This window comes from Gigantopelta aegis, chromosome 4 (genome assembly GCF_016097555.1).
Source record: "Gigantopelta aegis isolate Gae_Host chromosome 4, Gae_host_genome, whole genome shotgun sequence".
In the NCBI taxonomy this organism is placed as follows: Eukaryota; Metazoa; Mollusca; class Gastropoda; order Neomphalida; family Peltospiridae; genus Gigantopelta; species Gigantopelta aegis.
In genome coordinates, this window is record NC_054702.1 from 83,395,043 (window position 1) to 83,421,631 (window position 26,589).

General features: G+C 34.7%; 3 protein-coding genes across 3 annotated transcripts in view; 1 reads left to right on the plus strand and 2 right to left on the minus strand.

Moving 5' to 3' along the window:
- Nucleotides 1–26,589, minus strand: part of LOC121371243 (atypical kinase COQ8B, mitochondrial-like) — a 78,708-nt gene that overhangs the window by 9,909 nt on the left and 42,210 nt on the right. The window lies entirely within an intron of this gene.
- LOC121371245 (probable G-protein coupled receptor No9) lies at nt 14,313–16,065 on the minus strand. Its single transcript, XM_041496986.1, has one exon. It carries the CDS (start codon nt 15,465–15,467, stop codon nt 14,385–14,387), a length of 1,083 nt encoding a protein of 360 aa, XP_041352920.1. The 5' UTR covers nt 15,468–16,065; the 3' UTR covers nt 14,313–14,384.
- LOC121371246 (probable G-protein coupled receptor No9) lies at nt 23,399–25,189 on the plus strand. The gene has a single exon (XM_041496987.1). The coding sequence runs from the start codon at nt 24,043–24,045 to the stop codon at nt 25,078–25,080; it is 1,038 nt and encodes a 345-aa protein (XP_041352921.1). The 5' UTR covers nt 23,399–24,042; the 3' UTR covers nt 25,081–25,189.

Genomic DNA, 26,589 nt, shown 5'->3' on the forward strand with positions numbered 1-26,589 from the left:
CCTGTATCATCGTACACAGGATATTGCAAGCTCCGAAGGGAGAGAAAGGCAAAATACCAATGCATCAAGGTAATTTATTTCCCCTTTTCTTTGATCTGGTGCATATTTACTAATTTACCAATGTTATGCGATTACTAGCTAGATAATATGCTAATAAAATCCATTCGTCAGAAGCCATTTGAAATGATAGATCACAAGTTAAACACAAATTATAACGATTGCTCATCTTCACTTTCATAATACCCCAACAAAAAGGTCAAATTATTAAATGATCATAGCGACATGGATCCAAAAGGTTATATATTAATGATCCTTGGACTATATCAAACACATTGTTCAAGTTGTGCAACAGGAAATTAAGTCTTTTTCATTGTATTTGTTACCAAAACTGCCATGTACTGTGAAATGAGATTGAGTGTACTGCATGTTGCAATTTAGCCAATATTGTCTATAATCGATATTCAAAAGACTGCACACTAAACAATGGTAATTGAGATTAAAGGTATATATTAATAATTGTTACCGTTTAGATAAATTTCATGCATTTTGATTGGTCAATAGCCAATGCATACCACAAGTACGTACACCATCTCATTTGAGGGAAAATATAGGATTTGCGGGAAAATACAGGATTTGCCGGGGTGTACAAAATGTCACGTGACTTGCTCGACTGGTTGTATGAAAATACAAACTGCAGATGAGACAGACAAAATTTTCTCCAACACGCCTCACTGATTAAATTTCTTAAAAGACTTGAATTCATTATGAATGAGAATACCACAATTCGATCAATTTTATTTTTACTGTTTATTTGAAGACTTCTTGAGCACGTTTGGCCAAAAAATTTGCTAGATTGTAGTTTTTCTCATATTAAAATCTAATGCTAGAATATAGCATTGCGTAATCAATTACCATGTTAGAACTTGGGCTAATTATCTTTTAAATAATAACTAGACATGCATTATTACAGGTTCTACAAGTTAGTACAACACAACAAATATTTTTGTTTGGCTGCGGGTTTTAAATTTTGTTTTCCCCACCGATACGATTACAACATAATTGTAAACGTTGCATAGTAACTAAGTTATTTGTTTACAAAAAAATCCTATATATTTTGAGGAATTTGATGTTATGTTATGTTATTATTAAACTCATACTAAAAATATGTGTGTATTTAAAAGTTTGACTGTTAGTGTAATTTTAGTTTAATTACAAAACAAAAATCTAAAAGTTAATAAATTCGTTACGTGGTTTTTTGACAGGCGTACAGGATTGTATGCCCCTCCTAAATCTGCATTTCCTTCGGATGCGCCTCAGGAAATAGATTTTGGAGGGTGGTACAATCCCATACGCCTATCAAAAAACCGCGTAACTAATATTATAAAACATGTTAATTCCACATGACTGTAGGAAAAGGTGCAATGATTTATAGATATCTTATACTCTGAAGCACATTACTAACGTTTCCTGAAATAATCTTCATTCACATCTAGCATATTTTCCAAACATTTAAGGCATCAAAGTGAAGAAGTTTTTAAAATGTCCAATATTATCACATATAGTGTGGAAAACACATTGGTCTCCTCTCTCTCTTGCGGTCTATACAGCTCTCTCTCTTTTGCATATACACACACGCACACGCACGCACGCACGCACACACACACACAAACAAACACAAACTATCCACTGAATTGCTGAAATTATTAGTGTATGATTTAAAAACAATAAATGTGCAATTGCAGGAAATGTGATCCAAACGAAAGCCAAAGCAAATGATTTTGGGAAGAGGGTGCAGCCATGGATATCGACCGATCTGACATGAATAATGATGTAACCAGGTGCTTTAAATTAGTCAATACACACATACTATTTTAAAACACTGTTCACAGAGTTTTATTCGTTTAGGTTATACTTGTGCAGGCTTTGTTTGTTTTCTTGCTTTCTCTGGTTTTCTGGGCTTGGGTTGTGCTCACCGACAACTCAGTTCTTGCAAGCCATTGTTTCCGTGTTCTCTTGGTCAGAAGCTTTATGACATTCAAGGAGAACAGACCACTTTTATGAGAAGACAATTTCTCCCATGATTTCAGTCTCTTTTGACCCTTTCTGTCAGTTTTCTCCAACTTGTCTTCTGAGCGGTCCACACCATCGCGTACCTGTCTCAACTTCCTCCACAGGTGCAATCTCTGCATACTTGCTTGTACCCACCTGGCATCCTCATCCTCTGCCGCTAATAAAACTGGTCTGCCCCACGGCACTAACTAACAACTGCTAGTAGTAGGGGAGCATAGTAGATAGTTACAAGTGCCTCTTAACAATGCCAGAAGTAACCACTGAACACTCTCCGAAGTGGTCAGACTAAGCCCACAGCTAAAAGCTGATGGTGAATGACAGGTGTGTGGCATGGATAACCACAAGAGACAAGCACTTATCGCGGTTGGAGAGACAAGGACTGGGATGTGGAAGTGGACAGCAAAAGAAGTTGAAAGATAGGAGTTGCCAGATCAAGAAAAAATGAGATGGAATTCTAAGGAGTCAAAAGGAAAGAGGGCAGTGGGATAAATAAAAAATAAAAAAGAGAAAGATTATATTGTTTATATGCATAACTAACCGTCACTGAGAATTTTAAAGGTAAATACACATTGTACATGGTTTAAACTATAACTACTTGTTTTTTGTAGACAGGCTATGGTGCATTTAGTTTTGTATTTATAAAGTATGTTATAAGTGGTCTTAAAGTGTTTATCAAGAATAGAACATTCAATGTATTAAATAGTGTGCTTTATCAGTGATTTACACTGGCTAGTATATTGGTTAATTCTGAATGTTAAGTGTAATTAATTTTAGGACTTGTTGGATTTCTATGTGTGTGTGTGTATACTGTAAACCGTGAAAAAAATGCATGCGTATAAATTTCGCGTCGTTCGCGTCCAACCTTATGTCGCGAAATTAATACGCACTCACTATTTTCCAGTTTGAAGTGTGCTTAAAGTAATTTGCACAGCCTATACATGAGCTCTCCTTGATAGCGACTAATCGTTAATTGTTTTATGCAACTTCAATCGATGGCGACTAATCGTTTATTGTTTTATCTACCAAAAGGTGTTAACAGTTAACAACTGAAGCTGTGAGTTGTGATTCTAATACAGTTGAGGTGGGTAGGGCCTAATCCCCTCTATAGACTCTGTACCAGGCACAATTGCTTGATGTAGGATAGCAGAATATTGATTTACAGACAGTAACTTTATAACAATTACAGTGAGCCGTCTTTATCCACTTTATTTTTTTTGAGCTGTCAACGGTCGTTCGCAAAATGTACACGTCGCGAACATGCGCTAAGGTATACATTCGCAAAAAAAAACATGTCGCATTATTAATACAGTTTACAGTATATATATATATATGTATGTATGTATGTATGTATGTATATATGTATGTATGATGTATATATGTGTGTGTGTGATTTTAAGTATTCCCTTTTTATTTCAAGGTATTTGTGTGTGTGTGTGTATTTGTCTATTCTTGTTATGCTTGGAGCCAGGGATCTTCATATCCCACCCAATGGATAATCCTAATAAATCCTAAACCCTTGCGAGTTGTTCGTATTTTTCTGTATATAACACTTCAATAACAATGAGATACAGTGTGTCCACAGACTTGAAATGAAAATAAAGGAGATAAAGCCGTAGGCTTTATTTGCGGCCGTGGTGGGGTGAGTTCGAGGGGGGGATATAACAATCCTGCACACAGCTAAAGAAATAGCTGGCATGGGCAAGGATGCTGATCTTAAAGACTGTTATTATGATTCAGTCCTGCCTACCCTTTTTTTTAAACCTAAGGACTGGTGGAGACCTATCTTGTTACACCATAGATGTTGAGCTATACACTTATAATATCGACATGAATGGGAAAATAGACAATACACCCCTATAAACCAGTGTTTGATTGTAGCAGGAGATCAATCCTAAAGTATAAAAGTCACTTGAATACAATTACACACTAAATTGTGAGGAAATAAGCAAATAAAAATGCAGACAATTTCCTTTTTTCTTCAAAAGGAGATTTGTTAAAAAAAAGAGGAGAAAATAAAGGAGATCCAGCAGAATCATGAAATAAAGGATTCTTTGAAATAAAGGAGACGTGGACACACTAAAATGAAAATACATAATTGCTACACAAAAGAACAGATCTGCATTGAAAGAAGGAAATGGTTTAACAACGTACTCAACACATTTTATTTACAGTTATATCGCGTCAGACATGTGGTTAAGGAGATATTGAAGATATTGATAAGAAACCTGCTGTCTCCACTTCATGGGTTACTCTTTTCGATTAGCAGCAAGGGATTTTTTTTATATGCACCATCCCACAGACAGGATAGTACATACCACAGCCTTTGTTACACCAGTTGTGGAGCACTGGCTGGAATGAGAAATAGCCCAATGCAGGGTTCATAGCCTTAAATACCAAACCAATTCAAAGACTTTCAAAGACTTTTTCCTACCATTTTCAAAGACTTTCACACAACAGAATGACAATAGAATGAGATACAAATACCAAATCAAGTTCATTTATGTTGCTGTCCATTGCAAGAAATTGGGCTTTTTTTTCATGCATGATGATCATGACAGGTTGAACCTTGTACATAAAGGTATCATTTTATGATGTAGTTATGCCAGCAGAAGGAAGGTAAGAATATTGACTTTGATTGAAGAATGAACAATAAAATAAAAGAATGAACACAATATGAGAATTTTAAGACTTTTATTACAATATAATTTAAGGGTCATTTACATGCCAAGATGATACACAGTGGTGATGGGTCTTTCACTATACAGTATTTCCCAGACTATAAATGTCTACTTTGTTATTGTTTTGATCCCGCCCCCCCCCCCCCCCCCTCGGTAAACTATAAACCATTATTATTATTATTACAAGTTTATCATTTCTTTTATTGCCAATTATCATACAGAATTAAACCATTGTTTTCAACATAACCCTGCTGTAACGTACATAAATATCACCTGTGAGTTTTGACATTCTCAGTAACAATTTAGTTTTAAGCAAGTTTACTTCTTCAGATATGTGCACCTTCCACTTGGAACATAAAATTACCATAAAATTAATACATCGGGAAATCACCTTTTTCTGTAGGATAGCATTTAATGTAGGTGGTTTAGACCACTGGTATTTTTTTAAATAGTTGTTAGTCTATTCCATGAAAAACAAAATTGGGGAAGAATAAAGCAAGCAACATGTTTGGTATATGGAGAGGGGTTGATCGGGGCTACTTGTGTTGACAAGAAATGGTTCCAGTCCTGGATATTGTGTGTGTGTGTGTGTGTGTGTGGGGGGGGGGGGGGGGGGCCTGGATGATAGACTTTCTAGTTATTTGGGAGAATTTTTTTTTTGTTAACAAGGGGGGGGGGGGGGGGGGGGGGCCTTCATGGTGCATCACTCGACTTACTGACTGTAATGCTGAAAACTTTATTTCTCCCATGCCTATCAGAGGCGGAATGTATCTCAGTGGTAGAGGTCCCAGGGTTTTCCAGTCCCGACCAGTGCCCCGTATCTGATACATCAAATGTCACGTTATATACTGCCAGGTATAATTATGAGAAAGTGCACATAAAAAAATCCCATGATACTAGCCTATATGGCAGTAGCAGTTTGACCGAGCAGAAAAACATCCTCTAGACTGGTTTATGCTCTTCACAGTAAACCAAATGGCTATGCCAGTAACTAATAAAATAATTCGCGAATAATAACATGAGCAAAGAGTACTAAAGTACTGTCGGAAATAAAATAAAAATGGTTTTCGTCGATTATTTCTTACATATTAAACAGACAAGTAAATATTTTGTAAAGATCTATTTATGGATAGTCTACCTAATTTAGCATTTACTCGTTTTGGCTATCATTGATGCACAAGGTGGTCTTTTAATTAAAAGAAAGATGTCAGTAAACAAGTGATTTGTGCTCATTATTGGAACAGACTATAACACATTTTGGTCGATACGTGTCAATTTCATTGCTGTTACAATATGTGAGAGACCGTTTCTGATTACGGTTTACCCCTATTCCTCTCTAAAACAAAATATTTGTAGACATTCATAAGTAACTTTTGAGCAAAACTGTCAAGAACCATTTTGAGTTTGTGATCTATTATACCGGTATTAAAGGTGTTATCTCAAAGTTGCATAATGACAGCTATTGCAAATCATGTTTTTATTAAATTTTGCTTTAACGTTTAGAGACTATACCTTTAACTATATGCCCATAAATGATTATAGGAAATAATTTGATCTACTAGTAGAAAATACATTTTTATTGGAGAATCTTTATCACAAACAGATGCTCACATATAACTTCTGATAAGGCAGCTTTAAATGGTTGCAAGATTGTGTAAATTTCTAATGTACTAATATTGAATTTATGTCCACTAAATATGCTGGTCATAATTAATAATTTATGCTGCAATTCAAAATAATCAGTTAACTTGCAGTTTTAAATTAAAAGTTTGTTTAATGGTAAATGAAACTGACACATATCGACCAAAATGTGTTATAGTCTGTCCAATAAAGGTCACAAATCTCCTGTTTACTGACATCCTTATTTTAATTTCAAGAGTAAACACCACCTTGTACATCAATGACAGCCCAAACAAGTGAATGCTCAATTAAGTAGAGTATCATTAAATAGATATTTACAAAATATTTATTTGTCAGTTTAATATGAAAGAAATAATTGACGAAAATCATTTTTATTCTATACTGTACTAGATGCATGCCTTATCTTAGTCAATCAACTACCACAGGGAGGAAGGAAATGTTGTATTTAATAATGCACTCAACACATTTTATTTTACAGTTATATGACGTCAGACCAGGGGTGGGGAAAAGCCCTTTTCTCCCGGTCTGGGACCGATTCTCGATCTCTGAGACCGAAATTATTTTTTAAAAACGTGTTTGCCGGTCCCACTTTTGTCATTCTTGTCGGTCCGAAGCACCTGTCCATTTCTATTATTGGAACAAATTCTTATCCGTCAAGTGGACCGGCCTGCCCAGACATCGGTATCTCATGCATGATTTAAAATAATAAATAAATAGTAGTCAATATGGCTAGTGGCAAGACGTCTGTGATTTTAAAAGTCTGCCCAAGTACCGGTATATATCGTCAGTCACTGAAGTCGGACCTACAGTAGTGTCAATCCACAGCCACTAGGCTAGACATTAATTTTGTCAAAGTTGCTGAGCCGGTCAAGAGATTAAACAGACGTTAACAATAACACCATTCTTGGTGAGAGAGCCATCAAGGTATTACACTCCAATTAAAACAAAGGACCCAGAGTTTGCAACTGGTTACAATCAACACCCATGTACGGAGCTTTGTCAGGTCGAGTGTCCCAGTCCGAAGCAAGAGACTTGTGTGCAATACCAACTGCTTGAAATAGCATAAAATATACTGAAATAATCTATAAATGTATTTATTGTTGACTGTTCAATGTAGTCTATCCAATAATTATAAAGGATTTTAAAATTAACAAAAGGTTTCCACTTTCTTGTTAACAAGTGGGAGTAAGCAGAACAGCTACATGTACTGGTTATCTCAAGAGCCAATAGAGGTCAAATTTCGTCCAATCAGTGATGACGTTATTACTCTCTTTGTCTAAACATGTGCTAGCTCAGGCTGTCAAACGCTTCCACGGTGCGATCTTTTATTAATTTTCAGAACACAGTACTGAATACTCGTACTTTTTATACATATATGGGATTTAAATTCATAACTTTTATTCCTTTTTTAATATTATTTATTCCATTATGTAAAATATATACAATTTGTGGGTTTTTTTATTTTTATTCCTCTTTTTTTTCCCTCTCCCCCCCCCCCCCCCGTTAATAATGACATCAAGCGGGACCGATTGACAATTTTATTTTTCCCCACCCCTGCGTCAGACATGGTTAAGGACCACACAGATATTGGGAGAAAACCTGCTGTTGCCACTTCATGGGCTACTGTTTTCGATTAGCAGCAAGGGATCTTTTATATGCACATCCCACACAGGGTAGTACATACCACAGCCTTTGATATGCCAGTTGTGGTGCACTGGCTGGAATGAGAAATAGCCCAATGGGCCCACAGACATGGATTGATCCCAGACCAATCGTGCATCGAGCGAGCTCTTTACGGTTCCCCCCTTCCCAAACTATCTTATCACAAGCCATGTTACTACATTATTCTGTTCTCACAAATATGTCTCTAAATATATAACAAATGGATGACCGGGAAAAGTACACAATATCTTGGTATTTGTCATTCAGTGGTGTTTAACAATGAATCTACTGTTTTCCTAATACCAAAATATAAAACAATGTTTTTAAAATGAATTTGTATTAGTAACCAAGACACTGTAGTATCTACAATCAGATAAGCTAAGTACTACGGCTTAGTTTTAGTAAATCTTATTTCATCATCGCTGAAAAACAGCATTATTGGCCTGGAGACAGCCACATTGGAAGCACTCTCTACTGTTAAAAATTTCATCCAAAAATTAATAAATGTTGTTTTTAAACTGTATTATAACATATTCAACCTTTCCAAATTCTTAAAATGTCAAACAACTAAATAACAGAATGAAAGAAAGAAATGTTTTATTTAATGACGCACTCAACACATTTTATTTACGGTTATATGGCGTCAGACATATGGTTACGGACCACACAGATTTTGAGAGGAAACCCACTGTCGCCACTACATGGGCTACTCTTCCAATTAGCAGCAAGGGATCTTTTATTTGCACTTCCCACAGGCAGGATAGCAGAAACCATGGCCTTTGTTGAACCAGTTATGGATCACTGGTCGGTGCAAGTGGTTTACACCTACCCATTGAGCCTTGCGGAGCACTCACTCAGGGTTTAGAGTCGGTATCTGGATTAAAAATCCGATGCCTCGACTGGGATCCGAACCCAGTACCTACCAGCCTGTAGACGGATGGCCTACCACGACGCCACCGAGGCCGGTAAAAATAAATAATAGAATGAAGACTATCAGAACTATATGCAAAATTGAGGCAGCCATATTGATGACGTCATTTGACCATGTTCCCCCAAGGTATTCTAGGTAATTTTTACCCAGGAAATTAGCTGATAGTACGATAGTTGCCACTTCGGTCATTAATCGAGCACTTTTGGGCCATCTCCTGCATGTCTAATACTTCAGTATCTAACAAACATTGCACTGTCCCCATGTTTATACTTAACTCAGCAGCCACAGAATGAACAGTACCGTAATCAACTGGGTTTTTTTTTTATCTCAGTAAAACAAACCTTGGTATCTTAATCACCAGCTAATCAGCACTGATACAAGCTTTTCAACCTAAACCACAGAGAATGGCATAATTTGCAATCTACGGTTTGATAGTTCTTTCATTAGTATTATTATAAAGAAGCTCACTTGTGCATCAAAGACCTTAGTAGCTTTGTATTTATACCAAACTTGTTTTATGTAATACACCCATACATTTAAACACTTTCCCTCTATGTTCTGAAAGAAGTAAAAATCGGGGCTAACACTCAGGACATACGGGCTCCCATTTTTGTAGGGGAGCAGGCGGATTTTTGATCGAATTAAAGGAGAGGACAATTAAGGCATTTGGCCTGGTATGCATATTCAACGATATATAATGCATATTATTGCTCAATATTAACACGTATAATTGTATAGTTAATTAATAAAACGGTTAAATGTGACGGCTATTATATATAACGGGCACAGCCATTTTGTACCATGTCAGTGAGTACGCCCTCTGGCGAGCTGAAATGATACACGGAGTGTTTTCTTAGTTAATTGGTCTATGCTGTTAGTTGCTTCTACCTGTGATTTCTGATTGGCAGGTGTGTATTTGATTGGTAACCAGACGAGCCAATTAATTGACGCTGTCTAGACACAAAAATACATACCGGTATTGTGGAATATTACCTGTCGCCCCTAAAATTGTAATGGACATGGTTTATTACTGTAAATAGTTCTGTATAACTATTGATCAAGTAGACTTTTCCATCTAAAACCACAGAACTGACCAATTACGTAGTCCCAAAGAAAAGAAAATAATTAACTTGGGTATCGTGGGTTGTCGTTTTTGCTCCAACGTAGCATATCAATAGGCCTAATAGTGTATATTTTTCCTTTGGATTATTAAACAGAGAAAAATACTATAACCCCATTTTGTTCCGTTAATGCAACTTGAAATATATTTAGTTAAATAGTTTATTATATTATGTACATACAGGAGCTGGTCAGGAGCTGACGTCACTTCGCCCCAAGCTATCCCACCGGATGTCACAAAAACGAAATAAAATGGCTGCCCCCAGTTAGCAGGAATAATCATGGTTTTTTATTAACTCTAAAATTACGCGTTTTTCATTTGCTAAATTGTCAGTATGTGTTGGTGGTCCGGGTATGCATCTTTCCAACACATAAGGCTCTTGTTTTAGTTGACCCTACCTTTGAACTAAAATTCCAGAATCTGGATAATAATATTTATTCAATTTTCAGAAAACAACGCCACACAATTTTACATGGATAACAACTATTATTAAATATATAGAGCAATGAAATATATAAATCTAAGGAAACCATAAAAGTGATATCCGGTGATATACAGTGAAAATATAGAAAATGTATTTACTTTTTTGTAAAAGTGCATGTTTAAATTATCTCCCTTTGTCTCATTTCTTCGTTTAAGTTTGATGCTTACCAATGCATCTGATCATATTTGAAAAATAAAAAAAATGTAATTTGAACAACTGTACCTATAAAAGAGGGATATGAAGTGCAATTATGATAAAATATCTACAACGAATTGAAAACAAAGCTAAATAATGATGTTATTGTGTGCAAGTATAATAATTTAACGGCGTTTGATACGTTTTGTTTTTGGAGGATCACTTTGTCAGGTATGTCTGCACAGCAGTATTATTAAATAAATGTTAATTTAATAATTAAATAAAGATAATTTTTATTCAAATGTATTTTAAAATGTCTATGGTCAAGTAAAATTTTTGGTAAAGTTCCATAGGAAGAAATATATCATGGCATTATGTGTTTTTGATAGCGAAAGATATTAACTAAAAGCGAAAGATATTGTCAAAATTAGGAAAGATTTATCTAATAAATAGACCATTTCGTGGTATTTTTTCGAATACAATTTTTATGTCAACTCGTGATGTGTGAAAACCATATTTGCAATTTCCTAATTTGGCAATGGGCAGGGTGAACCCTGATAAATATACTGAAATCCATTAGAAATGTACCGTCAATGTAATCTCATGGAACCTAGCATAAAATATGTACTTGCTTAAATTATTTATTTTTGCCAAATCCAGTGCATTTCTGGTCATCTTGGTTATGTCAAACAGAAAAGTACAGTCATTGGAAGCCAGGGTCATTGATTTTAGACAAAAAAAAATTGTTGTACATGGCACATAAAATAAAGATTCATATTTATAATATAAAATAATATAAATAATTTACAGACCTGTCAACCTTTAGTCAAGAGAAAGCAGGAGGGGTGTGTTGAAAAAGCAGGAGATTTTGTCAAGAAGCAGGAGATTTTATAAATGCATGTGATTTAATTCAAGTTTTAAAAAAGTATTACAATAAGTTATATGAACACTACATAATGTCATGTATACTTGTCAACCTTAGATCTTGGCATTTAAAAAAAAAATAATACATTAATAATAAAAAAATTAAATAAAATTATATATATAGAGGTTATTACCAGAATGTTTTTCGGTATTGTCAATATCATATATTAGGAATAAAAATTGTATTATGCGAGCCTCTGGCGAGCATAATACATTATTTTTATTCCTAATATATATTGACGATACCAAAATACATGAGGGTAATAATCTCTTTATCATATAAGCTCAAGCTTAATACAATATGTTTTTGTAAACTGTTCACACAACTTTAATTCCAGTCCACCATTACTAGATATTCAAATGATGTAAGAATATGTTGCGCGGTGTATTTTTGAATGGAAATGACGTCAAACTCGAATGACGTCATTTTGGATGTCCTTACATCAAAATAAAGTTATGCCTAATGTTTTTTGTTTTCTGAACGCTGGACAGCTTTCAGTGTCAAATTGTGATTGAAATGTTTTTATTTGATGACTATGAATGCATATGTCAATCATGGAGTGTTATCCAAGTATGTTTGCTTAAATGTCAATAAACCTAGTGCCGAGACCTCGACTAATTTACATCTAATTTGCAAAGTTATCAAATTTCTTAAAGTATGTGATCTGAAAAATATCACATACTTTGATTGCACTGAAAATGTAAGATATTATATGATAAATAAATAAATATATATATATATACATATAGTCAAACATAGTTAAGACAGGTGGCCGCTGATTACAGGTTGCGACATACAGTCTTTAAAACATATGTTGTTGTTTCTTGTTTTAGCATCTTTACTGCTAATTAATGGATGTGTGCTTCACAGTTTACTATAAATAAACTTTCGACATGTCACCTCCTTCAGGAAAAACTGCAGCTGGAATGTATTAAATTAACCATTCTCAACAAGTTTGTTTTCTCTTTCCATTTAATTATTTAATTTCTACTTCATGCGGTGTATTGTTATAGTAAGTGAATCTACAAATATCAAGTGTGGCCTGCCCAGAGGCAATTAGATGCTTTCCATATTCATACTTCCTTAATTCATACACAGTAGATATGTCAGGACTGAATGGGTACTAGTATTCCTGAAAGTGTGAAAATCTGTTATTTGCTGCCTCTTATCACTGTTGTTAAATATCCCTGTTGTTAAATATCCCTTTTATATAATAGTAAACATTTACTGTGGCCGCTTAATACAGGTATTTTAGCGATTTGGGATCCGATGTGGGTGGTTGCTGGCCGCGTTAGACAGGTGACTGCTTATTACAGGTGCATTTATGTTATAAAAAGTGGCTGCTAAAGGCAGGTGACCGCTGAATACAGGTGGCCGTTAGGACAGATTTTATAAAATTAAATTTATGTTACATTCATTGCAACGTAACGTCAATCCCATTGGCCCAGACATAGCAACGGGAGTTTGTTAATTTTTCGATGAACGTAAAAATTACATTGTCAGGGAACGTCATATCTGATGACGTCATTTTATATGGGCAAGTTGTTTTATTGAGGTTATTTTAAAACAATATGTATGTTTAATGGTAAGCTTTTTGGCTGTATTTTGCTAATGTTGTTTTGTAATATGTGCATTGACGTTTTGGGACATGGGTGTATAGCGCAAGAGGCAGCCAGAGTGAATCGGTTAATGAACCACCTGTTTGGACCCGTACTACAGCCAGATGCAGTCATATAGCAAAAAACAGAGATGGAAATGTACTCAATTTTGGAGTGAAAATAAATGCTTATACGTGTATCATGTATGTTCCCAATGGTGTATGTTGTTGGCAACCTTCATTTGAAGTTGGGTAATTTAACATAGATTTCAATGGCAGATGACATCTATGTAGAAAACTAAGAAGAAAAAAACCCCACATTAATTAGTACATTTACGGTAATACACTTACAGGTTATGTTGCATCATCGTTATTGGTGATTTGTGGAAAGTAGACCTAAGACAAATTTATATAAATCTTATAAATTAATACTCAGTTTTTACTATAATGAGGTACAGTCGTGTGGTACTTATTTAAAATCAACATAACTATGCAATAAATGTTGTATTTCCACTTATCCTAAGTAAAAGCTCATTACTGACGTCCTGTGAAATATACCGGAATTATGCCCATTTCCATGAGTAACTTTATGTCAAACACCAGATTTATTAATTGTACGAAAATAATCCCTTGAAGTGTACTTTTGTTACCAACATTTTACTGCACAAACTTACAAATCCAACCGATACAAGTATTGTTTATATAGCTAATTGTATTTTCGTGGTCTTGCTTTGAAATGTGATACTGGCCTAGGGTTCGCAGCCCGGTACCGGCTCCTACCCAGAGCGAGTTTTAACAACTCAGTGGGTATGTGTAAGGCCACTACACCATCTTCTCTCTTATTATGACTAAATTGGATAGAAACACTGAATGTCAATACGCAGCCACGGTAGCCTGAATTTTTTTTATGCTTAGAAAATAACGATTTCCCGGGAGAAACGTTTTTCCTGTGGAAGACTTGATGAGTCTCCTGCAGAATCTGGGAAGGTTGATTTCTTTTTTTCTTTTTTTTAAATCAACCATGAAGAGCAACTTTATAAGTTATTAAAACATCTGATCTTGTGCCATTTTGAACATTTTATAAAGAAAACAACACATTTCACAAAGTAATATAGATTACATTCAATTTTAAAACATCATCTTATACAATCTTCACTACTTGAAATACAGACGGAGATTTCATCAAACTAAGCTGAGTTGTTGAAAAGTCTTCCAAAATACTCACACTACTAATGTCTGTCGTTTTGCATACTTTGCAACAACCAAACCGTGAAAACAAAAAGTTTCGAAAAACTTTCCTAAAGTCTTTTTGCAATAAAGAGTACACAAGTGCATTTATCATGGAGTTGCTCAAACTCAAACACAGAGCGAAACTCTTCGAGACTTCCACCACATCCCATGCAAGAGATTTGACGAACTTGAGTGTACTGCAAATCAAATAGGGCACCCAGAACAATATGAAAAGAAACGAAATCAAAGACATCACTTTGGCCGACTTGAACTCTCTTTCCCGTCTTCTAGTTGCTGCAGCATTTAGTTTACTTGATGCTTGTATCTTTTTACGTTGCGAGTGAGCCACGTAGAAGATCCGCGAGTACAGGATTGTTGTGAATGTTAGACAGCCTAAAATCAGAAAATAGACCCAAAAGTACATGTGTTCACGAGCCAACACAGCAAAGGCGTCGCACACTGAGCCATCTTTCCAGGCATTCCAACCCGTTAGGGGAACGAAGCTGACAACCGTGGAGAAAACCCATAGGACAATCAAGGCGTCCCTGGCCCTCTTCGGGGTCATCAGTGCATGGTACCTCAGAGGGTAAATCACAGTAAGGTAACGATCAAAAGATATCAGTAATAAGTTCAACAAGGATGACCCACAAGAGTAGAGTGCCGTGCTGCTTCGAACGAGACAAAGGTATTTGTTCTTTTCCACATTTGGAAGTTTCAAGTAGAAGACCACGTAAAGTGGTATTGTCACAAGGCCGACTAGAAGATCTGCCACAGCCAAACTAGCAATAAATGCATTGGGGATTGTGTGAAGTTTATTTTCAAAACACACTGCAATTAGAATTAGTGTGTTTCCCAAAATAATCCATGGAGCTAAAAATAAGTCGATTCCTGCAAATATTTTACCAAATAATATCATATCCAGAGATCCATTTTTGGGAAAGTCTTCAGAGAATGATGTGTATGTGGCATTTTCCAATCTAGTTAACTCTGCCATCGAAAAGAATGTTGTTAAAAGAAAAAAGAAAACAATATCCAAATGTGTATTCAATAGTCATAAAACTCAAACACACAAATAGTTTTCCTCTGACAAAAGAACAATATATCTACTTATGTTAATCATAGTCAATATTGTAAAATCAGACAACAAACTATTATACACAAATTTATCTGTTTGTGACCAATACAGTTCAATATCTCTTTTAAAAAACGTTAACTGCACTTTCAGTAATTCTCTAAATCGTCCGACAGAACAATAAAAATATACGGTCCTTTGTTTTAACTGCAAATGATCCTCTGAAAATCCTGAAGAGAAAATGCAACAGGTCTGTTCTCTACTATGATGCTATTACATATATGCTCTTGTAATCACAGCTGGCTGACTGAATGTGCAACTCTCCATGGTGTATTATACCGATGTAATTGTAAGTTTCCTGCCGTTGACGTTTATACACGTCAAGTGTTATCACTATGACGTCACTTAGCAGATTTAATTTTAAAATAATTTTCTAAAAAACCCCAAACCTGTTAACATTTTGTAAAAAAAAGAAAAAGAAAAGAAAAGCAAAGGTTAATAAATAGCCTTAGAATGATATACCATCGACGTCCCAAACTTCGTTCACCTAACGACAAAAACACGAATACGATATTTACGGAAATACTATTCTACATTTTCCAGCTAGGATACGTGAAAAGAAAAATAGATTGCAATCAATTAACGTAAACCTTCAATAATGTTGACGTAAAATGAATCCATTCTAGTAAATAAAAGTGAAACACCCTCCGGTAAACAGGAAAGAGTGCGACGTTTCTAACTGCGTTTAGGCGCATGCGTTTGAAAAAAAGTATCGTACAGGTTAATAGTACCAAAGAAGAGAGTTCCGTGTCAAAGTTCGTGTTCAAATATTTACGGAGTAAAAGCAGATTTGGATGTGATTGGCAGTAATATGTGACATTGATTATTTGTGAAAATACTATTATCCACTGACAATAAATAAATACACTTTTATTTGTTATACAGTTGTTATGCAGTATATACCAGAGGTTGAAACTAATGTGGGGTACCCCCAAAAATGGAACTGCAATTTTCAGCAAAAATGACGGTTGCTATTAAAAACATTAATTAAATCTCTTAAATGACACACTTTCCCTCTGAACCAAGTAAATACTAAAGACAATCCATTATTTTAGTTTCAGTATACAAGTATACCTTTTTTGTTTAATACATTATACATTTGGGCTATTACACGTCCGTAGGAACAATATTTGGAGTGAGAGAGGGGAAACATTTCTAGTAGTAGGGATAGTCTTGGGAGGGTTGGGGGAGAAGCCATATATATATATATATATATATATATATATATATATATAGAGAGAGAGAGAGAGAGAGAGAGAGAGAGAGAGAGAGAGAGAGAGAGAGAGAGAGAGAGAGAGAGAGAGAGAGAGAGAGGAAGAAGAAGAAGAAATTTTAACCTATATTTTCATACTGCGGGCCTGCTACAGACACATTTGCAAAAAATAAATAATAATAATTAAAGTTTAAGCAAGCACTTATATTATAATTATTATATATATGTAATTTAATGGTATATACTTTTATTTTAAAAATAAATAAATAAATAACATGTAGTAACCGAAGTATGGCAAAATAAATACAAGTATAGAGAATGTCCAAGTTACTATAAAATTAGATTAAATGAAAAATGAAGACCACACAAATTTGATGATAAAACGAGTATACTCTGTATTCAAGAAATGGATGCATCCGTTTCGGGTTTTTTCATAGATGTCGCTGGAATTGTGTATTTTATTTATAGTATAATGTGGAAATTGTATCATTGCACATGCTTTAACCATTTTGGTTGCTATTAACGTCGGTTAGTGTTGACAAGCAACAACATTAAACTCAACACAGTCACATTCTGTGTGGAAAGCCATGGCGTTCCATCAAGTTTGTCACGTTTTAGTGCATCTACCCAGAAGCGGCGTCTGGTCTCATCTTTTCGAAATGTATAAAACAAACAAAAAATTTAACATCATATTATGATCTGTGCAGCCAACTGCAAAACATTTTGTAGGCATCTTGGCCGTTAACTGCTGTAAATGATCGACCAATCTAATTAAAATTAGTTCCACTATTACATGTGGATCTAACTGCAGCCAGTTGGAGCTCATGTCCACCAATCAAAGCCTTACTTGCAGAATCATGCCAGTGATTTAAACATAATTTGAAAACATTCCGAATTATCCTGAGGGTATACGACATGTTTTATGTGAATTACGAATGCCTTATTTAGACCAGTAGAACTGATTTTAATCAGATTGGAGTATACGCAGTGTTGTTAGCAATGTCCAGATAACATTTCGTCTGTAAATAATAATTTAAATATTGACCAATCACAATTCGTCTTTTATAACGTTATTTGGGAGCATACAAATTCTAAAAATATCGGGCGAGTCTATTTTAGTGGCCGCAGTACAGCGAACCACACCAATACGTACGGAATGGGTTATCAGTCTTCAATTTTACATTACAAATTATTTATTTATTAAAAAAAACTAACTAAATCAGTCTTCAGTTTTACATTACAAATTATTTATTTTATAAAATAAAACATGTTTTAAGGCATTCGTAATTCACATGAAACATGTCGTATACCCTCAGGATAATTCGGAATGTTTTCAAATTATTTTTAAATCACTGGCATGATTCTGCAAGACATGAGCTCCAACTGGCTGCTGTTAGATCCACATGTAATAGTGGAGCTAATTTTAATTAGATTGATGATCGACTAAAGTTGCCTCATTTCACTATCAAACAATGGCGGCCAGGGGTCGAAGTATCCGTATTTTCGGTTCCGAGAATTTTCTTGCAGTTAGATTAGATGTGAGGTGCCACACTTTTTATTGCTGTACTTCCTGGGTGTGTTGAAACTCTGCTTGTATCAGTTTTATTAGTAAACGTTAATATTATCGGCAATAGGAATTGGTTTGGTCTATTAGAACCTATAGCATATATTCACTATATTATCATTATTTTATATTGTGTGCCATTTACTGTTATTTGACAGTCATAATTGCTTAATTAGGTTACACCCAGGCTATGTATTTTTTTGGCAATTCCCGACAACCAAAAAGTTGGCAAAGATTTCCGCTCTAATACCACAACAATCCTATGTTTCACGTCAATGAATGAATGAATGAATGAATGAATGTTTAACGACACCCCAGCACAAAAAATACATCGGCCATTGGGTGTCAAACTATGGTAATGCAAACAAATAAATAAAGTGATGACCAACACCAATATAAAAATTCAAGGTTTAAACAAAAAACAGTGTAAAGAACTGTGCAAAAATACAAATACAAATATCACAGAATTTTACGGACACCGAATTTTACTCCAAACTTCAATTTGTGCTGTATTGGCCATTCTCAAAGAGAATGTTACACCCCTGCACCACGGTGAGGTTACAGCACACGCAGGGGTTTCACGTCAAATACCTTTACATCGATCATTTTCGAGTTAACTGATTAAAACAAATCCACATATTAATCACTAATACACATAGTACAGAAAGAAATCCGACAGCACTCACATTCAACTACGTTTCGTGACACTCCGTCGCAAGAATTACAAAGCTCGGTGACCTATTTCGTGACGTAGATCACGTGATCGCCCACTGGGCGATTCCGCCTAGTAGACGGAATGGCTGAGTGGCGATCATGTGACGCAACGTCACGATATAGGTCAGCGAACTTAGAATTCTGCTATCCGTAGTTTGCCGAAGCTTAGCTGAATGTGGGTGCTGTCGGGTTTCTTTCTGTAGTGTGTGTATTAGTGATTAATATGTGGATTTTTTTTAATCAATTAACTCGAAAATGATCGATGTAAAAGTATTTGATGTCAAACATAGGATTGTTGTGATATTAGAGCGGAAATCTTTGCCAACTTTTTGGTTGTCTACTTAATTTACTGTTTTCCTAATACAGGTCTTCTGGCTCAATGCTGCATATGGTACATATTGATGATGATGCTGCTTATTCAAAGAGGGAGTGGCTGCTCAAACCTTTCTGCAACAAAGGCAAACTTTCTGAAGATTTATGATTAGAAGCTATTCAACTACCATAGACTAGCATGACAACAAAAAAACCTTTGAAAAACTACAAGACCATTGGTGATGCCTCGGACTTGGTATTTAACCAGTTAAAATAAATGTCTAACAGGCATCCAAGATTGATGGTGTTATAGTAAAATTTAAAGTTTGTTTTGTTTAATGACACCATTAGAGCACATTGATTTATTAATCATTGGCTATTGGATAATTATTCCGTCATTTTTGTGGCATTTTTGGTCAATAATAAAGAATCTGGTGAAATATTTTGTTTATGACAACTTCTTAAAACCAGTGTCGCACGACATATGGCCCGCCTAGTTCACCAAGGTAAACATCTACGGTCCTTTTTTTTAACATTTTGAAATTTAAAGCAATAAACATCACAAAAATAATATCGTGCCGGAGACGTTTATCTTGATGAATTAATGGCCCGCCGAGACATATGGCGCAGTAAATACATTTTACCAATTAGAACTCGGCCAAGAAATTAGGTCACAGGGTTTCCCCAAACTGTCAATTTCGGCATGACAAATGGCCCTGTCTTACGGATTTGTTGTGATTTTATCGAAATTAGGTAATACAAAAATGAAAGTTGTTATATAAGAATTGTTTCTCATTTTTTAGGAATTTATCGATGTATAAAAGTCACAAATGGTATAAAATCGCGTAGCGTAGCGAAGCGATTTTATACTACATTTGGTGACTTTAAACACTCAAAAATAATTTCTTTCGTTCTTACCGTCAACCATGTTCTGTAAATAAGCGTAGGAATACATGTATACATACTATTGGAAATTGTCCGCTAAAAATAAAAATAAGTATTGAATCAACAAAAACAGTGTATATATCTTTATTATAACTTCTTTTTGAAAAATGAAACAATTTCATGTGCAGATTTGTCTTGTTTTTTTCTATCGCAAAGTGACCTTGATATTAACTTTTGTTTACGTGTAGTGACTGTTGGTGTTGTGCGGTTATTTCGATCTTGGTCTTCCGTGATGACGTATTTTTATGAGGTTTATGGAAGGATAACGCTTGGTTTTTTAGTGACGTCAGCCAATCAGAATACAGTAAATCGTATAAATTCGGAAAATTTGTAATTATATTTCGTTATTACTTCATTATGCTCCATATATATATATTCAATCTTACTATAGTGATAAAGGCCTTTTAAAACCATGTTATACATTTATCCTGTATCGCATGTGCAATCTGGACCGGAACTTTTAAATGGGGAATTCCCTTTTTCTTTTTACGCAGTTGTGCCTTTAAAGTTTAATTTACTTACGACGTTACGTCATATATGATTTACAAATGACGTCATATCGTATTTGAAACATTACATAAGGCTACCACAGAGTATGATATCCATGAAAGGAGTTTTGATCATAGATTTAACAAAGTGTTGTTATGACGTTAAATTAAAAAACGTTAAATTAAAACATAAAAGAAGGTACGTAATAAATACAGACCTTCACATACATTGTTTTCGCTTCCTATTTATTGCACAAGTTTATTTTGCGCAAGAATATATACCACGAGACCGTCATATATATAGTCCCAACTGTCCCCTGGAAGTTGAAGATGAATATCATTTCATTATTAAGTGCCCTATATATAATGCTTTTAGAAATGATTTACATCATAAAATAATAAAACAAGAATCACATTTTTCTTTTTTGACTAATAATGAAAAATTCTTATTTCTTACACGCAACAATATTCCGGAATTATGCCCTATCATTTGCAATTTTATAAAGAGATGCTTTAAGTTCCGTGAAAGCATATGAGTTGGAAGTAATTTCAAATTGTTTGCATTTCACGTCTGTATAAACTAATGGAGAATGTACGAGGGTTTGTGGATTCGTGAAAAATAATTCACCAACGCCATACTTGATGGGGTGGGGTTTTTTATGGCTCTACACTTCTGATAATATTTCCTTTTACCTAAATATTAATATCACTAGTAATAAGGCTTAAAATACATATGTTTTTGTTGATTCAGATGTTTGTTCATGTAATTAATGTATATTTATGTTATTGTTATGGCAGATAAATGTATATTATATTGTTATTTTTGCTCTGCCCATATTCGGGTGTTATGCAAATAAATTATTCTTATTCTTATATTTTAAAAAATTTCAGGGTCGCTACATAAAATTAGGGTAGGTCACGAAACCGGAAAAAAATATTTGTTTAAGGCCTTATAATAATAAAATAACTTAAATATACTTGTACCTATATGCATATATATCTCATCCATGCAGGCCATTTGTCGTGGCTCTTTTCAGGATCATGATATATGGCCTTCTTCTTTATAATACTATATATCCATGTAATACGTTTATAACATATTGTTAATAACAAGAATAAACATATAAAGTGTAATTTGACTTAGATATGACATGACATGGCTTCGTATTAGGAAAAAAATAATTAGTGTTTCAGGTTTTATCCTTGAAAAAATAGGATAGGCATGTAGGAACTTTTTTATATATATTTTTTTATTATTATTATTTTAATCGAGTCAGACTGAGAAAGCATGATTGGCCAAGGAGTTCCAGATCTAGTTTGCTTATTGCAAAAAATCAGGGATCATGATTTTGATTATTAATTTAGAAATATTTTGAAGCGGACCGTATCTTGCATTCAGATGCATACAGGACCTTCAAACCTCACATGTAAGAACAACTTGGGATGGCAGTGTGTCGCGTACTAATATATAGAGGTTATTAGGCCTACCAGAGTGTTTTTCGGTATCGTCAATATCATATATTGGGAATAAAAATTGTATTATGCGAGCCTCTGGCGAGCATAATACATTATTTTTATTCCTAATATATGATATTGACGATACCGAAATACACGAGGGTAATAATCTCTTTATCATATAAACTCAAGCTTAATACTGTTTTGTAAACTGTACACGCAACTTTAATTCCAGTCCGCCATTACTAGACATTCAAATGACGTAAGAATATATTTTTGAATGAAAATGATGTCAAACTCGAATGACGTCATTTGGATGTCCTTACATCAAAATAAAGTTATGCCTAACGTTTTTTGTTTTCTGAACGCTGGACAGCTTTCAGTGTTAAATTGCCATTGAAATGTTTTTATTTGGTCACTATGAATGCATATGTCAATCATGGAGTGTCACCAAAGTACGTTTGCTTAAATGTCAATAAACCTAGTCCCGAGACCTCAGACTAATTTACATCTAATTTGCAAAGTTATCAAATTCTTAAAGTATGTGATCTGAAAAATATCACATACTTTGATTGCACTGAAAATGTAAGATATTATATGATAAATATATATATATATATATATATATATATATCATGAGAGTGTTTATAATATGATACACCTTACATGCCATGATGGCTAGGTTTAAGTATTAGGGTAATTTGAAAAAACAATGTAGGTCTACTGGTCATACTAAATGAAGAAATTATTAATATGAAAAACTTATAAGTAAAGTTTAATTCAGATTTTCACAGTGAAATACTCGTAAATGACATTTCTGTAATTCAAATTCAGTTATTTGTTTGCATTACCATCGTTTGACACCCAATAGCCGATGTATTTTTCGTGCTGGGGTGTTGTTAAACATTCATTCATTCATTCATGCATTCATTCATTGTATATTTGATACAAACAATTAAAGTTGTATTTTATTTGAGCAATAAAACCATTTTATTTTTATCGTTTCGGCAATCTCTGACTGAGAACAGCATGTCAACTTTTACTATCGTGTTTACATGTGACGTCAAACTTTGAGCCGCGTTTGCTCGGTTTCTGACGTCATGCTAAGTTGTAGGTTTTCGCGTGTGACGGCTCATTATAATTACATTGGTATATATAATAACATAGTGTGGATTTAGAAATAGTTTTGATAGGATCATTAAAAAGGCAGCACCGTTGCACCGCTGGAGATTTGCATATTTACTGGATTCAGTCAGCTGTAACTACAAGAGAACACATTTAATAGCAGCACAATGGAGAACAGACCTGTTGCATTTTCTGTTCAGGATTTTCAGAGGATCATTTGCAGTTAAAACAATAGAAGTGATATAGTGATCCGTTATCCAACATAAAAGACCTTATATTTTAATTGTTCTGTTAGACGATTTAAAGAATTACTGAAAGTGCAGTTAACGTTTCTTAAAAGAGATATTGAACTGTATTGGTCACAAACAGATCTGTATTGGTCACAAACAGATAAATTTGTTTATAATAGTTGTCTGATTTTACAGTATTGATTAGATTAACATAAGTAGATATATTGTTCTTTTGTTGGATGAAAAATATTTTTGTTCAAATAACTTTTATTTAAATTAAAATGTCTGAAGATTTTGGAACTATTGAGTGTGTGACACAGAGTTTTTTGACAGTTTTGCAAACACATTTGGATATTGTTTGGTTTTGTTTCTTTTAACAACATTCTTTTTGATGGCAGAGTTAATTCGATTGGAAAATGCCACAAACGCATTTTTTGAAGACAGTTCCAAAAATGGATCTCTGGATATGATATTATTTGGTAAAATATTTGCAGGAATCGACTTATTTTTTGCTCCATGGATTATTTTTGGAAACACACTTGTTCTAATTGCAGTGTATTTTGAACATAAACTTCATACAATCCCCAATGCATTTATTGCTAGTTTGGCCGTGGCAGATCTTCTAGTCGGCCTTGTGACAATACCACTTTGCACAGTCTTCTACTTGAAACTTCCAAATGTCGAACACAACAAATACCTTTGTCTCTTTCGAATCAGCACGTCACTGTACTCTTGTGGGGCATCCTTGTTGAACTTATTACTGATGTCTTTTGATCGTTACCTTGCTGTGATTTACCCTCTGAGGTACCATGCACTGATGACCCCGAACAGGGCTAAGAATGCTTTGATTGTTCTGTGGGTTTTTATCACGGTCATCAGCTTCGTTCCCCTAACGGGTTGGAATACCTGGAAAGATGGCTCAGTGTGCGACCTCTATGAAGTGTTGGCTCGTGAACACATTTACTTTTCGGTCCATTTTCTAGTTTTAAGCTGTCTCACATTGACAATAATCCTGTACTCACGGATCTTCTACGTGGCTCACTCGCATCGTAAAAACATACAAGCAACAAGTAAATTAAATGTTGCAGCAAGACGGCAAAAAGAGTACAAGTCGGCCAAAGTGATGTCTTTGATTTCGTTGCTTTTCGTATTGTTCTGGCTGCCCTATTTGACTTGCGGTATACTCAAGATCTTCAAATCTCTTACATGGGATGTGGTGGAAGTCTCAAAGAGTTTTGCTCTGTGTTTGAGTTTCAGCAACTCCATGGTAAATCCAATTGTGTACTCTCTATTGAAAACAGACTTCAGGAAGGTTTTTCAAAATTATTTTTTTTCACGGTTTCGTTGCTACACAGTATGTAGAACGGCAAACACTATAAATGTGAATATATCGGAAGACAGTAAAACAACTCAGTTTAATTTGAAGTAATCGTAGTCTGTATGTCAATGAAGATTACATAAGATGAGGTTTTAAAATTGAATGTAATCTATATTACTTTGTGAAATGTGTTGTTTTTATTATAAAATGTTCAAAATGTCACAGAATCAGATGTTTTAATAACTTATAAAGTTGCTCATCATGGTTGATTAAAAAAAATATTTATATTTATCTTCTGAATAACTAACTTTGTGATCAGTATTTTAGTTTCAACAAGAAACAACTATTAATAAATGGACATAAAAAACCAAGAATACAAGTTTTTGAAAGGCTGAAAAACGTGGATCACTAACATACATTCAATACTGACATGAACTCAAGTTGGAAGGTGAACACATTAATTAATTAAGATTTACCAATCTGCATGCTATTAACTGATCTGTGTATGTTTGTACATGTATTACTATTCAATTATTATCTAATGGTACAAATATTGTGGCTGCATTTTTATGTTGGTCCCTATCCTGGTATGATATACACCGTAATGAAACTGTTTAAAAGGTTTTAAAACAACAACATTTAAGCCAAAACAATGTTATGCTACTAATTAGGGTCCACAAGATTAGAGGCATTGCATTTCTAATGGATTTCAGTATATCTTTTAGGATTTCACATTGCTCATTGCCAAATTATGTCAAGTCAGGTCAGGTTATAAAATTTAACGTGCACATTCAGAACATGCTGTTGTGCACGCTGTCGCCAGCTCTTCTGTCTAGGACAGGAACTGGTTCGGGACGGGGTGGAGAGGAGATCACCCGTGCTGGCATGTGCAAGGAAGAACAAGCAGCCCGACCAGGGTCGGTAGCAGTCGAGGGTTGGTTTTGGTGCTCTTGAATTTACAAATGTCCCGTGGGATTAAAGCCAAATATAAATCCCACCCCCCACCCCCCACCCCCCAACACACACCCTACAAAAATGGGAGCCCATCCGTCTACGAGTATGATCCCTGCTTTTACTTCTTTCAAAACACAGAGGGAAAGTGTTTGAACATATGGGTTTATTAAGTGTGGTGTAAAGACAAAGCCACTAATGTCTGATGCACAGGTGAGCTTCTTTATAAAAAATAATGAAAAAAAACTATCAAACCGTAGATTGCAAATTATGCCATTCTCTGTGGTTTAGGTTGAAAAGAGTGTATCAGTGCTGATTAGCTGGTGATTAAGATACCAAGGTTTGTTTTACTGATATAAAAAAACAACTCCAGTTGAGTATTGTTCGTTCTGTGGCTGCCGAGTTGAGTATAAACATGGGGACAGTGCAATGTTTGTTAGATGCTGAAGTATTGGCCTAAAATATTCACAAGACATTGATAATTTTAATATTAAAACACAAATTAATGGGATTTAAAGTTACATTATCTGGTTACCATATTATAACATCATGTTCAAATTGAAATACAAGTTCAAATGCACTTTTTAAAAAAGTCGTGTGTGTTCGCTATGAACGGATATCGTCAAACGTATACGCTTGATTGTCGCCTGTGCCGCCATAGCTCGGCAA